Source organism: Ostrinia nubilalis, chromosome 12, assembly GCF_963855985.1.
Source record: "Ostrinia nubilalis chromosome 12, ilOstNubi1.1, whole genome shotgun sequence".
Lineage (NCBI taxonomy): Eukaryota > Metazoa > Arthropoda > Insecta > Lepidoptera > Crambidae > Ostrinia > Ostrinia nubilalis.
Genome location: NC_087099.1, coordinates 11,592,747 through 11,614,497, shown reverse-complemented (window position 1 = coordinate 11,614,497; position 21,751 = coordinate 11,592,747). Strand labels below are relative to the sequence as shown.

The window sequence follows — 21,751 nt, the reverse complement described above, 5'->3', positions numbered from 1 at the left end:
TTGGTTACTAACCAAGTTTACCTGTAAGTAAGTATAGAATTTCGTAGAAGTTACCATTACCGCCTATTAAACTTTACATTGAAGTAGGTATTTCCATGAACTACTAGAATTGATGACCATTAAGTACCTACCTACCTACTTCGTTAAGTAACTTCTATGTAGGAAAGTTATTAGTTACCTGATCTTTCGTAGCAAAGACCCGGTAGAACTCATCTTTGATAGAAAGGTAGTTAATGTAAGACCAAATTGTAAGTGCAGTATCGTATTTTTATGGGTTCCTTTTTTTTAGAGTTTTGTGATCCAGCGTCCTGCCGTTGATTTAAGTGTAAAATCATGTTCAAAACGTACTCAAATGTTTTAAATTCCTTCCTATGTTTGCCATTAGCGTTCACGTAGCGCCATTTGCTTCTTATTGTACTCGGTGAGAGTAATTAAAGTTAATCCGTCTGTCGAATTCATTAGCCTCAGTTTCGGTGCTTCAGGCTTTGGAACAGCGCAGTTTAATCAACTTTATGCGGACAAGATAAAATTGATGTTTTTCGGCAACTTGAATGGGGGAGTGATTTTTTTAGAGCTTCGGGGATAGTCATTTGTCTTAAAGATGTTTTGGACGGTTCTTTTACTTACCTACCTTTCTCAATGAGGTTTGGACTTTTGTAAAACCTGGCGATTAAGTAGGCAGACAATTTAATAAGACCTTTGAATATCAATAATACCTATCAGTTTAATTTGAGGATTGTACACTTCCGCATCCTCACTATAGTTTTTCTATTAGTAGGTACTTTAATTTATTATGCTTTTTATATTTCTCGAAATAAAAATCATATTCGAATGAATATTTGAGTTGAAGGACTCTACTTAGTCCTTTTTAGAACTTTTTTCTTATAATCTTTTACAGTTTTTACCTAATTTGAGAGTGTACCTTAAAAACTGCAAAAGATTGTAAGCAAAAAGTTTTTGGGAGGCAGTTCAGGCAGTAGACGTTCTGTAATGGCTGAAATGATGATGATGCAAAAAAGTATTATGGGGTTACAATATTCTTAAAGTAGCTAGGTCAACTGACGACAACAGACTTCTTCCCCGAAAATCCTAATCATTTTTTGTTTCCGTCAAAATATTATCGAATCAATTTCTGGAAATTGACATTGAATTCCATTGATTTCGCGGCAGAAGGCGAATCATTCCAGGGGTTTGTCAAGCTAATGGGTTGCTAATCGCCTGTCAGTGTTATGATTTATGGCCTCCGCTCCCATTGTCGGCCACCCCTTTCCTGCCTGCCCGCAAGCAGTGGCGTAGCTAGGTAGGTAACCAAGGGCCCTGGGGCAAATAAAAAAATGGGGGCCCATGGCAATCTAAACTGGTTAGGTTTTATCAAAATTAAAATTAAGCTTACTTACTCCTGATACAATTTTTTTAACAGTTCTATTCTCTTCATAATAAAACGCACCTATCGCTATCCGTCAAATTTACAACACTGCCAACCCACAGAAAGAATTTAGGGGAATTCCCTAGGTATAACTTTCGAATTTATCTTTATTTATTTTGAAAATGGGAGAATATTTATAAAAGTTCAGTTCAGTTGAGATTTTCTGGTAAGGATTCGGGGGCCCCCTGAGCTTGGGGGCCCCGCCCCGCCTTGCCCCTTAGTAGCTACGCCCCTGTCCGTAAGAGGCAATATTTGTATTGTAGGAACAATTAGTTTATATCAAAAGAACCACAACAATATATACAAAGATTTCAACGGTACTCAAACAGAGATAACTAAAATTACAAAGTACTTAAATACCAAGAAGTGAATTTTATACATTTTCTCAACATTTAGAAATTAAATAGGGGTTCTATGAGAAATGTATTTCCAGGACTTGGAATCTTGAAAGCACTTTAAGTTCCTGTTTTTTCGCCGTACCAAGAAAATACGAGTTCCTACCTAGTACCTCTACCTACCTATAGAGAAAAGATAGTGTAGTGTAGGAAAGTAGGTAATCATTCTTATATGCCTAAACGTGTAGCTATTACTATAAAAAATAATAGATTAGTAGGTATTACCGAACTACTTATCTAACCATGATGAGAAATATTTAATTATGCAATCGTTTACTCGAAATCTCCATTGTTTTCCATAGATTCGCGACTATTCCCGAGCGTAAAGTCAAGTTAATGGGTTGCTAACTTGCTAATCGTCTGTCAGTGAACTGATTTATAGAGGTTACTGCTCCCTTTGTTGATTACCCTTTTAATGTATGCCTTATAATGGACTGTTTTTGGTTACGATCAGATTAGTAGTTTTATAGGAATTACCTACTTTTGATATAAAATTACTAATGACTAGAAAAACATTAATCATAATAATATTAAAACCATGGGTAGGTAGGTAAACCGCCATACCTACTTACCCCCTTACTAATAAAATGCATAGATGATGTGCATATGATGTTTAGTATAGAAATGTTATTTTATAGGTACTACATCTCCGTTCAACACGTGTGTACCTAAATTTTTACTATAAGTAGGTAAGGGGGTCATTAAATAAGTAACTTTGTCTGATATCTAGACTCAATAATGGAAGAAGAAGAATCATAAATAATTCAACGTTACGGTTTTGACATGGCCTGCTAATTCGAGAGAGGTAAGTCAACCAGCACCGACTACTTTAAAATACAGGCTGCTTAGTTAAAAATACTTTAAAACTTTCCACGTACGTGTACCTACTTAATGCATGTGTATTTTTGTGTAGGGGTGAAAATAGAACCCCTACCTATCTATCTAATCTTAATGATTCCCAAACACGTCACGGCCGAATACTGAAACGCCATTTAAATATTTGACGGCTTCTCAAATAGTTAAGCAGCTCCTAAACTTACATTTCGCATACTCAAAACAATATCTGAGCAGTTCTCAATTTTTAAGCACCTCTCAAATTAAGTTGCACTCAAACGCCACTTAAATGAATTTTCGCATACTGAAACGCCATTCAACGCCAAGCATTACTCAAACAACTGTCAAATCGTCTTAAGCAGCTGTTAAATTTGAGAGTGCTTGCGCGGTATCTTAAATCCTATTCTTATACCTAAATCGACCTAAATAGTGGTAAATAATGTGTGTCAACGTTATCATTTCTTTCGAGCCTCGAGGAAATACCTAGATCTAATCGCAGGAACGCAATAAGGCTGAACGCTATTGAAAAATATTATTATAATGACATGCAATTCCGAGCGAGGTTCCGCGTCTCTAAAGAAACGGTGTTGTTTCTGGATTCATAATTTGGAAGCTCTTTGAAACCCCTCACCAAATGCCATACAACCAGTGGACCAAATACTTATTATAACCCTACTGTTCTACGCAACGGGAAGTTATGAACGTGTACTGGGTGATATCTTCCACATCTAACAGCCAACTGTGCATCGTATAGTGCACGAAGTAACAACCAAAATAGCTGCTATGAAATCGCTTTACATAAACATGCCTATTTCTGAGGATTAAGGGGACATCGCATAGCAGCATTTCCAAGAGTTGTTGATTTGTCAATTTGATGCTCTGTCAGTCAACAATGATAAATGTCAATTGTGGTTACGTTTCGGTCCACGATCGCCACTTAATAGATTTCAACAATAAAAAGTATCACATTTAAAATTATTTTTTTAATTAAATAAAAATGCAAGCATTAATTTTTTTATATGATAAAACGAGATTTATATAATAGAAACTAAAAATAAACTGTTCTATGTTAAGTTGATTGAGTATATTTCCATAAAAGACAATACATAACCAAACGATGCTGCGTGTAATGGATAAAAGACGTAAAGTTATCATTTGTGTAAATGAAAACATACTTTTTTTGGTAAATGTTGCCATTATGTAAACATTTGAGAGCTGCTTAGCTGATCACGGCTTCAAATCCATTGAGTAGCGTTTGAGAATACCATTTAAAATTGAAGGATACTTAAATTTAGGAGCCCGTCAGCTGAGTGACAGATTTGAGTAGTGTTTCAGTATTCGGCCGTCAGTCTTTCAAATTGACGCGCCATGAGAAGGAATTGAAGCTACGATGGAATTGCGATCAGTGATTTGGCCAATGATCATGCCACAGTGTAATGGAATAATACCTAAAAGCTAAACAAATTGACTGTAAAATATCCGCTGCGAATTTTTTGTGAGGTAGGTAATCAATGTAGAGCCGTAAAGCTATCCATTCTATGGTAGAGCCTAATCTCTTTTTTATAATAAGGCAACCTTAATTTAGAATAAGGTTTATGTTTTTTTTAGATGCCTGCCTGACTTGTACTCTGTAGACTTCACTAGTTGGGTTTTTATTGGCAGTCAATCTGGAGATCCCAGCTATACACAGGAGATGCAGCAGTGGGAACGAGAAATGGGAATAGTCTCGAAATTACTCTGTAGTCTGGTCATGGGATTAGACACCACAGTCAATTAAGAAGGTTCTTTAGTTCCAAGAGCCATGCCTATTTCCTGGCTAAAAAATATTTTGGTAAATTCAATTGACATCTGCTTGACGATAGTCTGTGCCCGAATAATCCCGGATCGGCATCGCTGACAAATGAACGGCATCAACGCCGCGCGACACGGTGACGCTGACGCCCATCCGATGCGACAGGGCTCCAATAATAATATGGGGGATCTGTTTTGCTGTGTGATCAGTCGGAAATGTTGATTTACTTAGCTATATCTGGGGTAACTGCTGTAATTAAAACTACATGGATACAGAGTTGAAGGTGCTGGTAGAGCTCGACATCGAGACCTACCACCAACCTAGACTGCTGTAGCCCAATTCTTTTTTCGTTCGTTAGCGATGCGTGTGACATTACAATGTAGGTAGGGGAACCTGTTGAACCTTGGACAGAGTTGTACCTAAAACAATTGTATATATTTTTTAAATTATGCGGTTTTATGAAAAGTTGTCTAGGGTATTACATACGTCATTTGTCAACGTTAACGTGAAGTTAGCTAAGATTCGCCGACGCCGTGCAAGTACAAGAAAAAATGGTAATTTAATATTTTACACTGACGCAGTGAGATTTTGGAGGTTTACTTCATGTCAATTTATGAAAAATGTTGCATGTTTGACAAAACGGTTATAGTTAGAACATAATCTTTATATATCGAGCTACTAGACGATATGAGTTTCAGATCCTAAGCTCAAATGGAAGTGGGTTTATTATGCTTATTAAGTGAAGTAGTCGTAATGTTGTACCTTGACCACCCAACTAGCGATGTACCTTGGTCACTGATTTTCATTATGTTTTAATGAGAATTTTATTGTAATATAAAAAACATATTATACTGTTATAGAAACAATGCCCCGAAGACCTTAAAATAGCAATTTAAAGTCTGTTTTTGATATATATTTTTTTAATTTCTAATGTTTTTTAAATTTACGTTTAATGTATCTTCATATGACTTTTTTAACATTATTTTTGTTGATAAAGCGGTTTTAATGGATATTTTGCTAGAATTTATGTTAAATGATAAGAAATAAAAAAAACTAGATTGCAAGTTAAAGCCACTCCAGCGCGTATTTTGTCCTACACGACATAACATATCAATATTCACCAAAATTTTCTAGAAAAAATTTTGAATATTGTCATATTTTTGTTGATTGTGTAAGGCTAAACATGGACTGGAGAGCCGGCTTAAACTTAAGTGATTTGTTGCCAAAAAATTGTGAAAAATAATTAGTACAAAAAATATGGATGAGGATCTTTTAAAAAAAATACTTTTACTTAGATATTGTTGCTAATAACTGTAATAATTGGTATTTCAAATAATAATTTAACAGAAAATTAACAAATTGAAGCGAATATAAGCATTTATTTAAATTTAAATAGGTACAACGTACACGGTCCAAGGTACATCTGGTTTGTTGTACCTAGGACAGTTTTCCCTTTTTTTTTCTAGCAGCTAGTACCTATGCCCAAATTTTTAAAATTATATACAATTTTATGAATGAATTATGTAGTTAATTAAATGATCTTTAAATATAACTGCACTAGACAAGTTTAACTATCACCATTATTTTTCAAAAAATCAAAATTCGAAAAACTGGCCTAAGTACAACAGGTTCCCCTACCTACCTACATCACATTTTTTTACAATGATCTAAGTAGGTATACTTTATCTATTTTATACTTTATCTATTATCATAGTACGCAGAACTGACGGCCGATGGTTCTGAAGTGGAAGCCGCGTACCGGAAAACACAGCGTGGGACGCCCACCCACCGGTGGACCGACATCATAAAGGTAGCAAGCAGGAAGACGCTGGACGCAGGCCGCTACCAACCAGGCAACATGGAAAGCATGGGGGAGGCCTATGTTCAGCAGTGGACGTCCTATGGCTGGGATGATGATGATGAAGTAGACTTCAAAACAAACCTTTTACACACAATCCCATATAATTTCAACTTATCGTAAGTACGGCTTCGGGTAGTATAGACATTAATTTGAACTCTCCATAGGTAACTTAAGATACTTTTGTACCTACTGCTTCGGGCAATCCAGACAAATAAAATAACCCGACTGATTTTTAACGTGATGAAAATCGAACTTAGTTGATTGAACCATGACCTCTGGGGCTCCTTTCATTTTAACAGGATTCCTTTTTTTGAGACATCAAAGATTTCTTTCATCCTTTTATTACATATCAAAGCACTGTGTTTGTATGTTTTTAACAATCACATCAAAGAAATATAACTTATTGATTGTATTGTTACCTACGTACTTACCTACACTTGGTAATAAGACGTGAAGTACCTAGACCATATTTTGACCTTATAAATTTAAGTAGGTAAGGAATGATAAAGGTTTATTAAAATAATAACAATAAAGAGTAAAAGTAATGTGATATAATTTTATATTTACTTAGTTACTAGGTCGGAAAACGAGTTTTACCTCTTTTTCCAATATCACTGTAAAGGCAATCAATGCTCGGTCACTTCTGAGTAAAGGCCTTTATTTGCTAACAAATTTAATTATGGCTGAATTTCCCTAACCGTGTCTCCGGGTGTTTTTCGGTTGCCATAAATTAATTCATTCGGTCACTGTCCGCGACGTGACCAGTAAGTGTTAAGTCACAACCCGCGTCCATTACGCTAACCGAAAATAACGCACCATTTGTGTTCAGCTTATCACTGTTTACGTGCGTGTAGGGTTGCCATGGTAAATTAGGAAAGTCCCAAAAAGTTAAGACGTTTAGAAATGGTCCAGACAATGATACCTACTTATTTAAGTCACGCGGGTTTTCAAATATCAATTAAACATCTAGATACATAAAGCAAAACAAAGTACAGTGGGTCACCCATTTCCGGCCATGGCGTCTCGTTCTATCGCAAAAAAATACCATTTCATGAGAGTATGAAAGATAAAACATAAATTGGTAGCTGAAACTGTGGCTTACCTAACTACTCGTATACATTACTGCTTTTTCTATGTAGACAGAAAAAGAGGGGGAAAATAACTGTCGGAAGGCTTAAATCCGGATATGTCCGGATATCCTTGGAAAATCCTGATGTATGGTAACCCTATGTGCGCGTGACCCACGTGTCGAACGACGGACCGTTAATACTCATTTACGGGGTTTTAAACTCTGGTTCTAGTAACTTTGATAGTAAAATGTTTACAGCTTCGGTTAAGTAAGTTAGGGCAAAGCTTCAGTCTGAAAATATACTTAAAACAAAACATTAGGTCAAAGAATTGAAAGAAAGATATTTTTGCATTTTTATTTATTTACTACATTTGCGTATAAAATATCAATTTCTAGATCATTCTCAAAATAAAATGAATATCATTGCTAATATAAATACATTTCAAGATAATCTTACATTTGTGATCATGTTAAAAAATGTTCACATTTTCAAAATAATACTTTCGTAAATACAATTCAACAAATAATAGAGCCAACTCTTTTTTGTTTTTATATAACTTATAACAGTTTAAGGAATATTTCAGGCATGTATAAAACTTTGCAGTAAAGAAATATTGTATAATAATAAGGCAGTGGCATTCCAAATAATTATTCTCTTAACTCTTAAGTAATCCTTATCTATTGTAAATGGACATTATCAACTTATGAATAGCTTACAATTACTACAAGCATTAGTATCTCATAATTAAGATTGTCTTATATTACTTCAGGCACAGTTACTGTCAGGCAAATAATCATAGGAATGTCAAAGACAGAAAAAGAGAAAACCTTATTTAGCTAATACTTGAACAACATTTATATAGGGTGTAAATTACGGAACCATAGATTCAATTATGAGATTACATCATAAGAAATGCATAAAACCAACTTTTATTGTATAAAATATTGAATATAAATTAACCATTAGGCTTATACTTGAATAAACATCTTAAAGCTATGATAAAACATGTAAAAAATATGTATAAATAGGCTTTAAGCCCCCGGATTTTTATCCGCCAAGCAAATCAGTCATACGATCGGACATCTTTTTATGAAGTGACGGTCAGAATACAAGATTGAAGGTGGAGGTTGGCAAAAACTGAAACAGTGAACACACAGTCTATGCTTTAGTTAGTCCCGAACTAAATATCGTTACCCTCGTATTTCGGAATTCAAAGTATTTCGTTTTTTTATCAATTCACTTTTTTTTTCACTTTTCAATGTTTAACGCTCTATTGTTACATCTTAGTTTGTTAGCTTTAATGTCCATAGCTAAAACAAAAATTATCATAGACTAGATTACGACATTCCACAGAAATGTTATTTGGAAAGTCAAACATTTTCCGGGAAAAAATACTAAAAGCATCAGAACTCAATGTTGAAGTTTTCACCAACCTCTTCTTACACCCTGTATGTTACTAACCAAAATCAGGTTTTTGTATGACAGCCTGGTATATTTGACTAGCCGATGAGAAACCAGGAGCATCTTATAATTAAAGTTAATGTAAAGCTAATAATTTTGTGCTAACATTAGAACGTTCGAGATTTAACGGCATAATACTCAAAGTAAATACGTACTCTTCATAACGTTAAGTAAATTCTGGCAAAGCGTCAATAAAGTTGAACCAATGAGTATTTCTTAATCACTAATTTCGCTAACATGTCTACTGTCTGTCGATAAATCTACGAAAATAATATCAGAACTTTAATGAAGATTCATAAAATTCGAAAGCCTTTAGACAATGTAATATTTCGCATAACATCGCTAACGAATCGAATTATCGCTAAGTCGAAACGTATTATACAGAATGTTATAATTACATTGTCTAAAGGCAAAACTTCTAAAGCATCCTGTTAAATAATTTCTTTATCAAAATCCATTTGCACCGCATTGAAATAAATATTTTGTTTGTAATATCAGTGCACTAAATTCATTGAATATTCGATTGTGATCTTCGTGTCTCATAATACATAAGAAATTAAATGTAAACATGTGATGATGAACTACAAAAATATTAAAAAGCCATAATAACTATTTTAAAGTTAGACGAATACAACATTTCCTTACACTAGCACTACACTAAGCAGACAACAGACATGTTATTGAACCGTTTGAGTTAGTAAACTTAGCACTAAAGCCCGGTCTGTGAGCACGTAGAATTTTGTCCAATGACCCGAAGCTACGTCGCGCTCGCACACTCGCTGCGGGCGCCCGTCGCACAGTCGCAACAGCAATATAATTACGCGCGAGCAATAAGGATGGGTAGCTTGGGGTCATTGGACAAAATTCTACGTGCTCACAGACCAGACTATAATAAAATATACGTTTTATAATACACTCAACATTATATTGTCAGCCATTATTCTCCTGCTGCATTTCACACGACCCTAAACATTTCCACGCGAGTATATAACATCAATTCATCAATCCAACATTACCTTCTCGTAATAGAACAGCAATTTAACAATTCTGTACTTTAATTTGATCGACACAAGAACGATTTTCAAATACCATTGCATAAATTTCTGTGTATGTAAATAAATAATTGTACTTAATGAATACCACGATGGCAGATCTATAACATTGTCTTTTCCGTCAACTTTACTAATTCTTCATAACATTTAAGTCAGATACTAAATTCATCTCACAGCTCCCGTTAAGGCTAGTAATTGGCCAATAATTGAACACATCTCTTTAGAACATCTAAAGCTCTTCACTGTATTATTTTAACAAGATTTAACAGTCACTTAGGCCCATATTACGAAAGGAAACCGAAAACTCGATCCATGCTAAAAAATCTGCACTTGAAATTGGCCTTAACGTTGACGTTTAAACCCAATTTATGCTTTGGATTGAATAGAATTTTGGGCTTCGTTCTGTAATACGGATCTTAGTGTTAGAGTTTAGACATCCACTGGCAAATACATTGGATATTTCTAACAACATGTTATTAACATCTTATAATGTAACAGGCACAATCGGATTATGAAAGGGAGAAATGTCCACGAGTATGCTTAGTCGCATGATACGAATTCAATCATTAGAGCGCTGCTAATATGGGTCTTAATTGCTTGTTCGTTATTGATTTATTGTATTCTGCGCATTATCCTAACTATATTAAGGTTCAAATTGTAATTGTTTACGTAATACCATACAACTAAGCAGTTCGTGAACGGAAAGTAGGAAGGTATTAAGAAAGGTGCCACTAAAAGGGAAAAGTTCAATATCCAAAAATTTTGATAGTAACACTTATGCCGTAGGGATAGTAAGACGAAGTGAGATTACGTCGTGAGGTTCTTACGCTAATAACAATAAGGTACAATATTAGACTTACAATTGAGAAGTACGCCTTACTTTTTAAGACCTACTTGTTTCTGTTTTACAATATTTAACACGTTACACATTTACAACAACAAGTTTTTTAAGGTCAGTAGCGCGTTTTCTTTAAATGTTAGTTGGAAAAACTTTGATATAATAAATACGTCATATTGTTACACACAAGTTATATGGTTATTCAAGTGATAAGAGATGCCTGCATCTTTCTTTATTCTTTATTCACTCAGCTTGTGGCTGAATTTAAGGAAACAAAATTTATTTTATGTTATTTTATGTGGTTACACTTCAGACTTAACTTGGAACATTAAAAAGTTTGCTATTGTTTTAGGGACATCACATCACACCAAGTCTGCTTTTGTAAACCTCATTAGAACTGGTAAAAATATCTATTCAAACTTGTTTCAAAGTTCAAATTCAAACTGGCGTGTTATCAACATCACTGGAGGGACTGAGATTTCTAAATTAAAATTCAAACTGGCATGTTACGAGCATCTTTAGAAAGCCAAGAGAAAAAAACATCAATATGAGGAACTAGGAAGGGTTCCAAATTCAAAAAAACTGGCACATAAACATCATGAGACGGAACTGAGAAAGATTCTAAATTCAAATTCAAACTGGCTGGCATTCAATCTTTAGGAAGCCAAGACAAAAAAACAAACATCTTTGGGAGGAACTGAGAAGGGTTCCAAATTCAAATTCAAACTGGTTGGCATTCAATATTTTAGAAGCCAAGAGAAAAAAATCTTTGGAAGGAACTGAGAAGGGTTCTATATTCAAATTCAAACTGGCATGTTGTACATCTTTAGGAAGCCAAGAGAAAAAAAACATTAGGAGGAACTGAGAAGGGTTCTAAATTCAAATTCAAACTGTGTTACGTGCGCGCGTAGAGTAGTCCATAGGGGTCGCGCGTGCGGCGCGGGCGGCGTCACACGGCGGCAGGAGAGGCTGATTGTCAGTGCCATTTCGCTTTCTGCGCGAAGATGTCAGCGCGCAGATTTTGAGCGAAGCATATTCCCAATATCTGAGCAAGATAAGAGCGGGTTAATAAAAATGTATGTGCTAATAAAAATAGGAGAAATGTTGTTGAGTCTATAATGATTAACACACTGAACTACTTATGTGGGATTTTCAAAAAGTGACGTCATTATTTATGAATGTAAAACGTAAATTCACTTTTTTCGGTACAGAATCAATTTATTTACCAACTGGGATAGTCACCAACACATGAAAGTATTTTTTATTCAAAATAGCACCTACTAAAACTACATACAGTCGTGGTCAACTAATTAGGGACAGATAGAATACTAAGCAATACTAAGTGTTCATATCCTATTATTGTGAGCTTCATTCAATATTACTGGCTGTTACTTTGTAAACATATTGACTATCAAGTACTCTATTTAACAGAATACAATAACAACAAAAAAACTTACTACTTTAGTAAAAAATCTTAATCAAATCACATGAATCGTTAAGTATGGTACGGACGGTCTGGCCACCTAATTAGGGACGCTTAAGTTTTTATTTAAATTTTATCTAAATTAAAAAAAATAAAAAGTAATAACTTTTATTCTGTTCATTTGTAATTTCGGCGTCAATTTGAAAAGCGATATTCTTATCTTGCGAGTTAAAAACTCTTTAGTTTTTATTTCTAAATTAAAAAAAATAAAAAGTAATAACTTTTATTCTGTTCATTTGTAATTTCGGCGTCAATTTGAAAAGCGATATTCTTATCTTGCGAGTTAAAAACTCATCAAACTATTAAAGGTAATGGGCTGAAAGAAAAGCAACAATGCGCTAAGTTATAATCAATCTTTATCAGTGTGGATGGCCATACCGGTAAATTTCAGATCATCTGAAATGTTCCAAAAACATGAATCTACAATGCAGTGGCTTATTTCAAAATCATGAAACCACAGAAAATATGCCTAGAAGGAAGAGGCCAATAGAAACAACCCCACACGATGATCGCAGAATGGTCACTCTCGCAAAGAGAGACCCCTTTAAGGGTTTTGTTCTGACCAAGAGCGAGATTTTTGGACCAGATCTGACTGCTGGAGTATCTGCGAGGACCGTCAGAAGGTGACTGGTGGAGGCAAAGCTTGTAGGAAGAGTTCCTCGAAAAGTTCCACTACTGAAGTTGGAACACAAAGAAGCAAGATTGGCGTTTGCAAGAAAGTATGGACATTAGGCTTTTGCTCAGTGGATAGTGCTGTTTTCTGATGAGATCAAGATAAATCTTATTTCATCCGATGACAGACAATACGTGCGACGACCTGTAAAGTCCGAAATGATACCAAAGTAAACGAAGAAGCAGGTGAAACATACAGGCGTCAATATAAAAATCTGGGGCTGTTTTTCTGGACATAGAGTGTAACCTATAAAAACAACTGAAGTTAAACTTGAGCAATTCCAATACAAATAAATCTTGGAGAAAACGATGCTATCGTATGCTGAAGAAGTCTTACCAGTCTCATGAACATTTCAACACGACAACGACCCAAAACATACCGCGTACTCTGTTTAATCGTTCCTAGCGCAACAGTCAGTGACGGTACTAGATTGGCCCGAAAACAACTCAGACTTAAGCCCTATAGAGCTTATGGTATGAAACGAAGGAAAAAGTTGCAGCTCAACGTACTGGCACTAAAAATCAGCTTTTCGTGGCATTTAATGGTGTTTGGAATAATATTTCTTTAGAAACCTGTAATGATTTGATTGCATCCATGCCGCGCCGATGTCAAATGGTTATAACTAACAAAACCAACCATATTGGTTATAAAAATACGTTTGATGATTTTGTTTTGTATTCTATATTTATTAATGAAAACTTTTTATGTAATAAACACTTAAATAATTTCCAATTTATTTACATTTACAGTGAAAGTGTTACGTGTCCCTAATTAGTTGTCCATCCCTAGGTCAATAAATGTGTAGGTGGAAATGATTTATTTATTTTAAAAATATTGATCGCAACTAGCTAGTTTCTTTTCTGGTCTTTAAATATTTAGAATACTAGCCAAATTACTTGTTATTAATAGGCACATGCTACAAAGCCTCGTGAAGAATATTTTTTTCGGACAGGAGAGACGGTCTTGTGTTTTAGTCATATAACGTCCCTAATTAGTTGACCACGACTGTAATAAAGTGACACTGCCACAACCACAGTGTTTTGTTTAGCATAATAATTACATAAACATAGCTGGGAACCGTAATTCAATTAGGCTGGGTTTCAACTTTAACGAACATCAAAAATCTGTCAAACTCCATACAAAATACACCGGTTATAGGTACCGTGAAAGTTAGGTGGTGCAACTCAGCCTTAGTCAATTAACGATTCAACTATTTTGTGTCCAGCTATGTATCACAAAAATAAGCGTAATGTAGTGAGACCAAAAACATTTAAACCTTTTTTTCCTTTATGTACAAAGCTACAAAATATATCGAATGTTTTTGGTTTCAACTCTACACATAAAGTGAATAAAAACTATGTGCAACTACACAACACAACTTACTTGTGCAAAAGCAGTACAAACAGCGGATGTGGCTACAATCAACAGGTTGTGGTCAAACCACTCCTCGGCGGCCTCTAAGCAGCCCTTGTCATATATTATCTTAGCTACGTCAAAGTTCTAAAACAAAAAGAAAATAAAACGTGACCAAAAGTCTAGCTACAAAATGTGGACGAAGAAATCAAGTGTGACGAACTAGCCTAGGATGCGCGCCACTATATTTTTAATCGAAACATTTTATCGATTAGGCGATAAACCCATACATTTGTCGCCTAACATCGATAAAATTATATCGCGGCGCGCATCTTAATCACGAAATGAGATTTCTACATCTAGTCTACGGTACTTTCTATCTAAGGTGAGTTATACATTTAGGCCCATATTACGAAATGACAACCAAGTATGAATTGTCAAGAAAGTAAAAAAAAATAAAAAAGGCTGTGATGGTCCAAATATTGCAATTCAACCAATCAGTCTTGAGTCTTTTCAGTTTAAATCGAGTTTTGAGCATCATTTTATAACCCAAGCAGTCAATGATAATGCAACTGCATTATTCTCAACTTTATTGCTTTGTATTAAGGTTAAAAGACGATGAAAATTTTCACTTCCTTGCTCGATAATAAGGGCCTTATAGTGCTAATAATAAGGTTGAATCTTCAACAAAGACTACACAGTATCACTTGTAAAACCTTCAAAGCCAGCGGGCCCAGAATGACCGCGGCGACAGGGACGAAATTCCTTTGGAGCCAATCTTCTCCCGCCGCTAGGCAGCCTCGTTCGTGAATCACGCGCTCGCTTACTTGCTAAATTATTGTTAACATTTAAAATGTGTAGACAAATAAACATCTATCAATACCTAATTTAGATTATAATATTTAAGATATTAGTGTCATTCGTTTCAGCCAAATGACGTCCACAGCTGGACAAAGGCCTCTAGAAAGCATCTCCACAACGACCGGTCTTGCGCTGCCCGCATTCAAGTGCTTTTTGCGATCTTTACTGGATCGTCAGTCCATCGAGTGGGAGGACTGCCCACACTACGTCTCTAGTCCGTGAATACTTTTCTGCCCCAACGGCCACTACGTAAGTTCGGCGATTCTACAGGCTATGTGAGTCACTGGTTTTCCTGTGGATCTGCTCGTTTCGCAGGGAAACTTCGAGCATAGCACGCTCCATCGCCGTTTGGGTGACCTTGAGCCTTCTTATGAGGCCCAGTAAGGGCAAAATTAATGCCCGTTTTCACCATCAATCCCTAATTTTTAAGTGACACCTATGTCAACAAAATTCATATTATGTGTTACCATAGAGGTCATTTAAAAATTAAGGATTGATGGTATAAATGGGCATAAGTCTCTCTAACTCTTTTCTATTAGACTAGACCACATAGACTCACATAGTCACGCAAAATGTATTGATTTGTCAGTACTAATTAATTTATTCTAAAAATAAAGATTTTAATACTCACATAAGTCCGCTTCCTAACGTCATACCCGCACTGCTTATTCCTGATGATGTCCTGCGGTTTGCTCCTACAACAGCTGAAGGGAACGCCGCAAGCCTCTCTCGAGCCGACGGCTCCGCTCGAACAGTTGAAGTAGGCGTTGCGGTCCCAGTCCGAAGGACCCTCTACGCCGCAGCATTGTAACTGTAATGTGTACCGAAAATAAAGTGATTTGCAACTTTATATCGCCAAGACAAGAAGTGTTATGATTGTACGATAAAAAATGCAAAAAAGGAGAAAAATAAAGCATCTCTGATGTGTCGCTCTCATTAACTAGAGGACTACCTACACTATTAGCCTAGGCGCAGACCACAGACTTTTAGTTGGCCGATAGTTGGGTCAGGCTGTTAGTCAGTTCGTCCTTCTAACTTGGTGAGCCCCACATAACCGACCCTGTCCCCGCAGGGTAGGTATGCGGTTCAACGCATTTTATCCCCGTAAAAAAAAAGAAAAAAAAGGCTGTTAGTATGGATACGTAAGAAACTGCGCATATTACACCGATTTGGTATCGGCTGATTCTTCATACAAATTAGAATCGGGCCGAACTATCGGGCAACTAAAAGTCGGTGGTCTGCGCCTAGACTTAATAAACTGAAATAATGACACAACAATTTAGCCAGTACTTTACCCTAGATTATTCCAGAACATCGCATCCAAACGCATCTATTTCCAGCAGATTTTTAAGCAAAAAAACCTTTTGGATCATTTCTAGGTCTAGTAAAACATAACAAACATACCCAATCTTCCTGAATCCAGTCTATCAGGTTCTGCTGATCAGGATCTTCTCTGTAGTGCGCGATAAACGTTTGGAAACCACTTGTAGCTTGTTGTTTGATCTGAAAACGTATTCACAATACACTTAAAACCTAAAATACATCAAATTGAATAAATATATTAGATACTCATACAAATAGGTATAACCCGGTTGAGTTAACTGCGTACCTGGCGGGCGTGACGTCACATCGACGCTCCGGTACGGACGGGGCGAACGCGGGGAGGTATGCGGTGGGAGGGAGTCGCATTCCAGTGAGGTGCGCAGTTAGCTCGATCGGGTTATATTTATACTAACTAAAGCCTGGTCCGTGAGCACGTAGAATTTTGTCCAATGACCCCAAGCTACCCATCTTTATCGCTCGCGCGTAATTATGTTGCTGTCACGCTCGCACACTCACTGCGGGCGCCCGTCACACAGTCGCGACTGCAATATAATTACGCGCGAGCGATAAGGATGGGTAGCTTGGGGTCATTGGACAAAATTCTACGTGCTCACGGACCAGGCTTTATAAGGAACTAGCTTTCCGCCCGCGGCTTCGCCCGCGTGGAATTTTGTCTGTCACAGAAAAACTTTATCGCGCGCGTCCCTGTTTCAAAAACCGGGATAAAAACTATCCTATGTTCTTTCCCGGGACTCAAACTATCTCTATGCCAAATTTCATCAAAATCGGTTGCGAGGTTTAAGCGGGAAAGCGTAACAGACAGACAGACAGACAGACAGAGTTACTTTCGCATTTATAATATTAGTTGGGATGGGATTAATGACATCAAATATTACTAATCTTTGGTCCACATACCCAATCTTTAAAAACAAAGAACAGTATTCCCGTTGTCATTTCCGCCAGCAGCAATAGAGCAAGGAATACTGCATACTGAAAGTGAAAAAAACACGTTTATCATCATTATCTTAGTCATATGACGTCCACTGGTGAACATAGGCCTCCCTCAATGCTTTCCATGTTGCCCGGTTGGTAGCGGCCTGCGTCCAGCACCTGCCTGCTACCTTTATGATGTCACTGGTCCACCTTGTGGGTGGACTAGGAGTTTACGTTAGTTTAGAGTTACGCTGTAAACTATCAAAGCAACATCTTTTCTTCAAAGTCAATTGAATAAGTACTGAGCTCTTTTTAGAGATCTATTTTAAACACCATTCATGTACTAGATGCTTTAATAATTGCATCTGATTCCCAGAAGCAGTTAAGTCCATTGAATTGTATGGTATCTTTTATCTCGTTTAAATACTTACACAGGCCAGTAAGCATGTGTTCTCACGCAACGCGCCCACGCAACCAGTGAAGCCAATTATGAATGTTATCGTCCCTGAAATAAAACAAAGTTATCACCGAGTTACTTATTATCAGCAGCTAATATTAGACAAATGCACATCAAACTTAACACTGAAGCATCTTAGGTAGATGTAATAGATTTTAAGGCTGGGTTGCACCATCTTACTTTGACTTTGACAAACATCAAAAATCTGTCAAACTCCATACAAAAAGCACCGGTTATCGTTAGTAACGGTCAAAGTTAGGTGATGTAACTCAGCCTAACAGTACATAAATCATAATATGGAAAGCTAGAACTACAAAAGACACCATATAACAAGGAATACACACAAGTATGACTGTGATATAGGAATCCATTCAACTATCGGGAAAACCACGCGATTCCGAGATCATCAATTTATTGTTTAGAAAAAATCGAATAGCATCAAATATAGATGATTTTTCTATGCTTTTTTTTTCATAATAAAAACAATAATACATTAAAATTAACCATAAATTATAAACAGACATAAACATCATCAATTTATTGTGTCTTGTAGTTAATTAAGTCATTGGCAGTATGAAGACTTGTTAACAGAAAAACTAATTAGGAAAAATAAAATAAAAATTAATGAGAATAGGCTAAATAGAATTTTAGTAAAACATGAATGACTTGTGATGAAACTTTAGTCTTTTATTGTGCAATCAGGCCTCAATCAAAATTAAAATATGTTTAATTCTTTGCATCAATGTAATTCAACCTTGATTCTGGCTAAACAATGCAAATGTAATCAAAATTGAGCATACTGTGTTAATGACACACTAAACTCATACTACAAATCCATACATTCGTGATTTGAAGTATAAACAAAATTAGTTTAGAGCTTCTTCCTTGTACATTTTTATATAAAAAGAAAATTGTTTGTTAACCAGCTAATTAACACTTTTAATTTATTTTTTTATAGATATCTTATATTAAATTGTCAATAAATAAATAATAATAACTAATTACTGTCTAAATTTATCAAAATTAAATCGGAACTCACCAACGCATATTAATATAAAAGCAGGATCGAGTGCTATATTAGTAAGTCGGGAGAGATTGTTGAAGGTGTCCTTCTCAGTCCACGCCCACACTCCGACGGCCAGTACGATTAAACCAAGGAACTGGAAATACAATTGAGTGATTAACGTAAGGATCTTCATACCAGACATGGCCATTTTTAACAACTGAACATGTCTTTGGTACTTAGTATACTAACGTAAATTGATATTCATTTCCCCTTTTATTGACATGTTATGAACAAAGTTTATTTATTTGGAACAGAAATACTTTGAATCCCAGATAATTGTTTATCGTATTCACAGAATGAGCACTAATGCATTGTTCATTGTGCATGTTATCAACAAAATAATTATTTATTTGGTATAATTATTCTCTTTGACCTCTGGATATTTGTTTATCATATTCGCAGAAATGACTATGATAGGTTTCCCTGGGTTGTCCAGTTGGAATTTTTTAAAAAGTTGCCCAGGTTATTATTATGGGTATGCAAGAAGAAATACCTAATTACAGTATGATTCAAATTACAAAAATAAAAGTACTAAACAAATATTTAATTGACCTGACTCATGCTTTGGAAAGTACATAATCAAAACCAGGATTTTATTAGATTTTTGCTGCCTCAAGGTTAATGCTAAGATAAGATCTGTTTGCTTATATCTTAGGTTTACTTAGTTTTAGTTTTCCAGAGGCATTAATTTCAATGTTTTTGGGCGATGAGTGTGTAAATAAGTGTTAGTGTTTATGCTTAGAGGTTCTTACACAGGAAAAAATAATCAACTATACCACCCTTGAAATTAGAGTTTGCATTACAAAATTAGTTACCGAATGATCTAATTCCTTTTTTCTGTGTTAAAAAATAGTCAAAACAATGAGATTCAAAGGAAATGGTCGGCTACAGTACTGAGAAGTAGAGGTAATGTTACTCTCACTGCAACCTTGACTCCTAGTTTCTCATCACAGGTTTGGCCACAATTAATGATTATATCAACACTTATTGAAATAACTAGGTATGTTATTAACGAATATCATACAAAAACTCACCCAGAACAATACATTTACACCAAATATAACATATTTCAAACAACAGCTGACTTCGCTGGTGTCCCTTCGATACTTTCTCATGCTAGGCATTTTGCAGTGTGATGTTGTGTTTTAATTAAAAATAAGTCTTGATAACGCACTACATCTGGTAGGGATTTAAATGGGTGTTAAACTAGGAACAATAAACAAGTAGGCCAAATTAAAACAAGTGAACGACCGATGAGAAGGCAAGGAAAGAAAACAGTACATATAATGCTACTAAATTAAAATGACTTAAATTGTAAACTGGTTAGGATAGTATGAAACAGATATATGCCATGTTACAACGAGCGAAAAAGAAAGAAGATAAAATGACACTTCATAAAATTTGCTCTTGCAATTGGTCGTATTTTAAGCGTCAATATGTTTACGTTCGGAAATCAAGAATCTATTTTTAGAGTCAAATTATAAAAAAAATGAAATGGTCCCTGACCGTAGCTCGTTCCTGAAGGAATTAAATAAAAGTAATGTAGGACCTGAACCTCTATAAACCTTATTATATTTAATACAAATTAACTATTTAAATAAAAAAAGCGCTGCCCACAGAACATGATGACGCTGCTATTTATGAACGAAAAAAAAACTTTTTGGCGGGAAAGTTAAATGATGTTCAGCATTCGGCAATTTTAATTTCTTAAAGAATTTCATTTGAGTTTAGTGGAATAAATATTAACGCAACTTAATTTCAAGTAAGGTACTATATTAATTATCGTAGCGTTCAGTAATATGGAGCGTTCTGGCATTGTTTAATTTAAAAATAAACATGTAAAAATATGTAACGTTAGAGCACAAAATATCAGTTTTATTATGATTTATTTAATGTGATTTAACCTAGTCGTGTCTGTATTGAATCGTGTCACTGGGAGAGATGCACTAAGCAAATACAAATTTGTATGATCTCAGTCAAACTGTTATGTCTTCTTATCGGGAGTCGAACCCTAGACTTGCGGTCTGCCGATAACGTACCTAGCCTTTTCTTCTAAGCTTTACTTAACTTTAACTATTTTAATTAACAACGATTTTAAAACTTGAAAAAATTATACTGCTTCGGGTATTTCTTAAGCTTAAATATCTATAGAATCTTAGCTAGTATATCCTACCTACTTAAGCGGGCACAGCCTTTCGATTGCCGTGACTGTTCTAACCAAACGGAGGCTGGGGTTTTCAAGTGTCTTTTACGCTGTGAGCCCATAACATCCAAAGGATATACACTCAAAATCAAATAAACCGCACCTTCCGCGACGCGAACTTTAAAGATTTTCTTCTGACACAATCATGGTGCCCCAACAATATTGGTGTTATTTGAAAGCCCAATAAAAAAACTTAAAGAAAAACACATTTAATTTTTTTATAAACAATTATCAGGTACCATATGTGACTTGAAAAAAGGCCTCAGTTGGGGCTCATCTATGGGCCCAAGTAACTAGACCAATTTTTGTGGTTATAAAACCAAATAATGATCTTACGTGTCCTTTTTAACAGATAGATAGCAATTAATCTCAATTTAACAGTTTTATAGTCATAAAAGTTGGCCCAAACGTAACTACCTATTTTTTGAAAAAGTGACTCTGGATCCTTCTAAAGACACATTTTTGGGGTAAAAACCTTTCCTTTAATGAAATCAAGTTATGAACTAGATTTTCAAATGGTATCAATGTTGGTGGAAAGTGGGGATGCATAGTTACGTTTGATAAGTGCTTGTCGCGGGAGGTGCGATTTATTTGATGCCGAGTGTAGATACCTATAGGTAAATAAGTAATACCTTCTTCTAACCTAATACAGTTGTTCACTGCTCCCGGA

At 35.5% G+C, this 21,751-nt stretch overlaps 1 protein-coding gene across 2 annotated transcripts; it reads right to left on the bottom strand.

Annotated features, from left to right (window-relative positions):
* Positions 1-8,037: 8,037 nt before the first annotated feature.
* LOC135076950 (tetraspanin-5) lies at positions 8,038-20,164 on the bottom strand. 2 transcript variants are annotated; one of them, XM_063971473.1, is made up of 9 exons: positions 19,913-20,164; positions 18,852-18,972; positions 17,787-17,860; positions 17,338-17,412; positions 16,504-16,602; positions 15,731-15,910; positions 14,946-15,068; positions 14,269-14,385; positions 8,038-11,774 (listed from the first exon to the last, which is right to left on the bottom strand). In XM_063971473.1, the coding sequence occupies exons 1-9, from the start codon at positions 20,000-20,002 to the stop codon at positions 11,706-11,708; spliced, it is 948 nt and encodes a 315-aa protein (XP_063827543.1). In that variant the 5' UTR covers positions 20,003-20,164; the 3' UTR covers positions 8,038-11,705. The 2 variants fall into 2 exon arrangements, with proteins under 2 accessions (XP_063827543.1, XP_063827542.1); XM_063971472.1 differs by lacking the exon at positions 14,946-15,068.
* Positions 20,165-21,751: the final 1,587 nt, after the last annotated feature.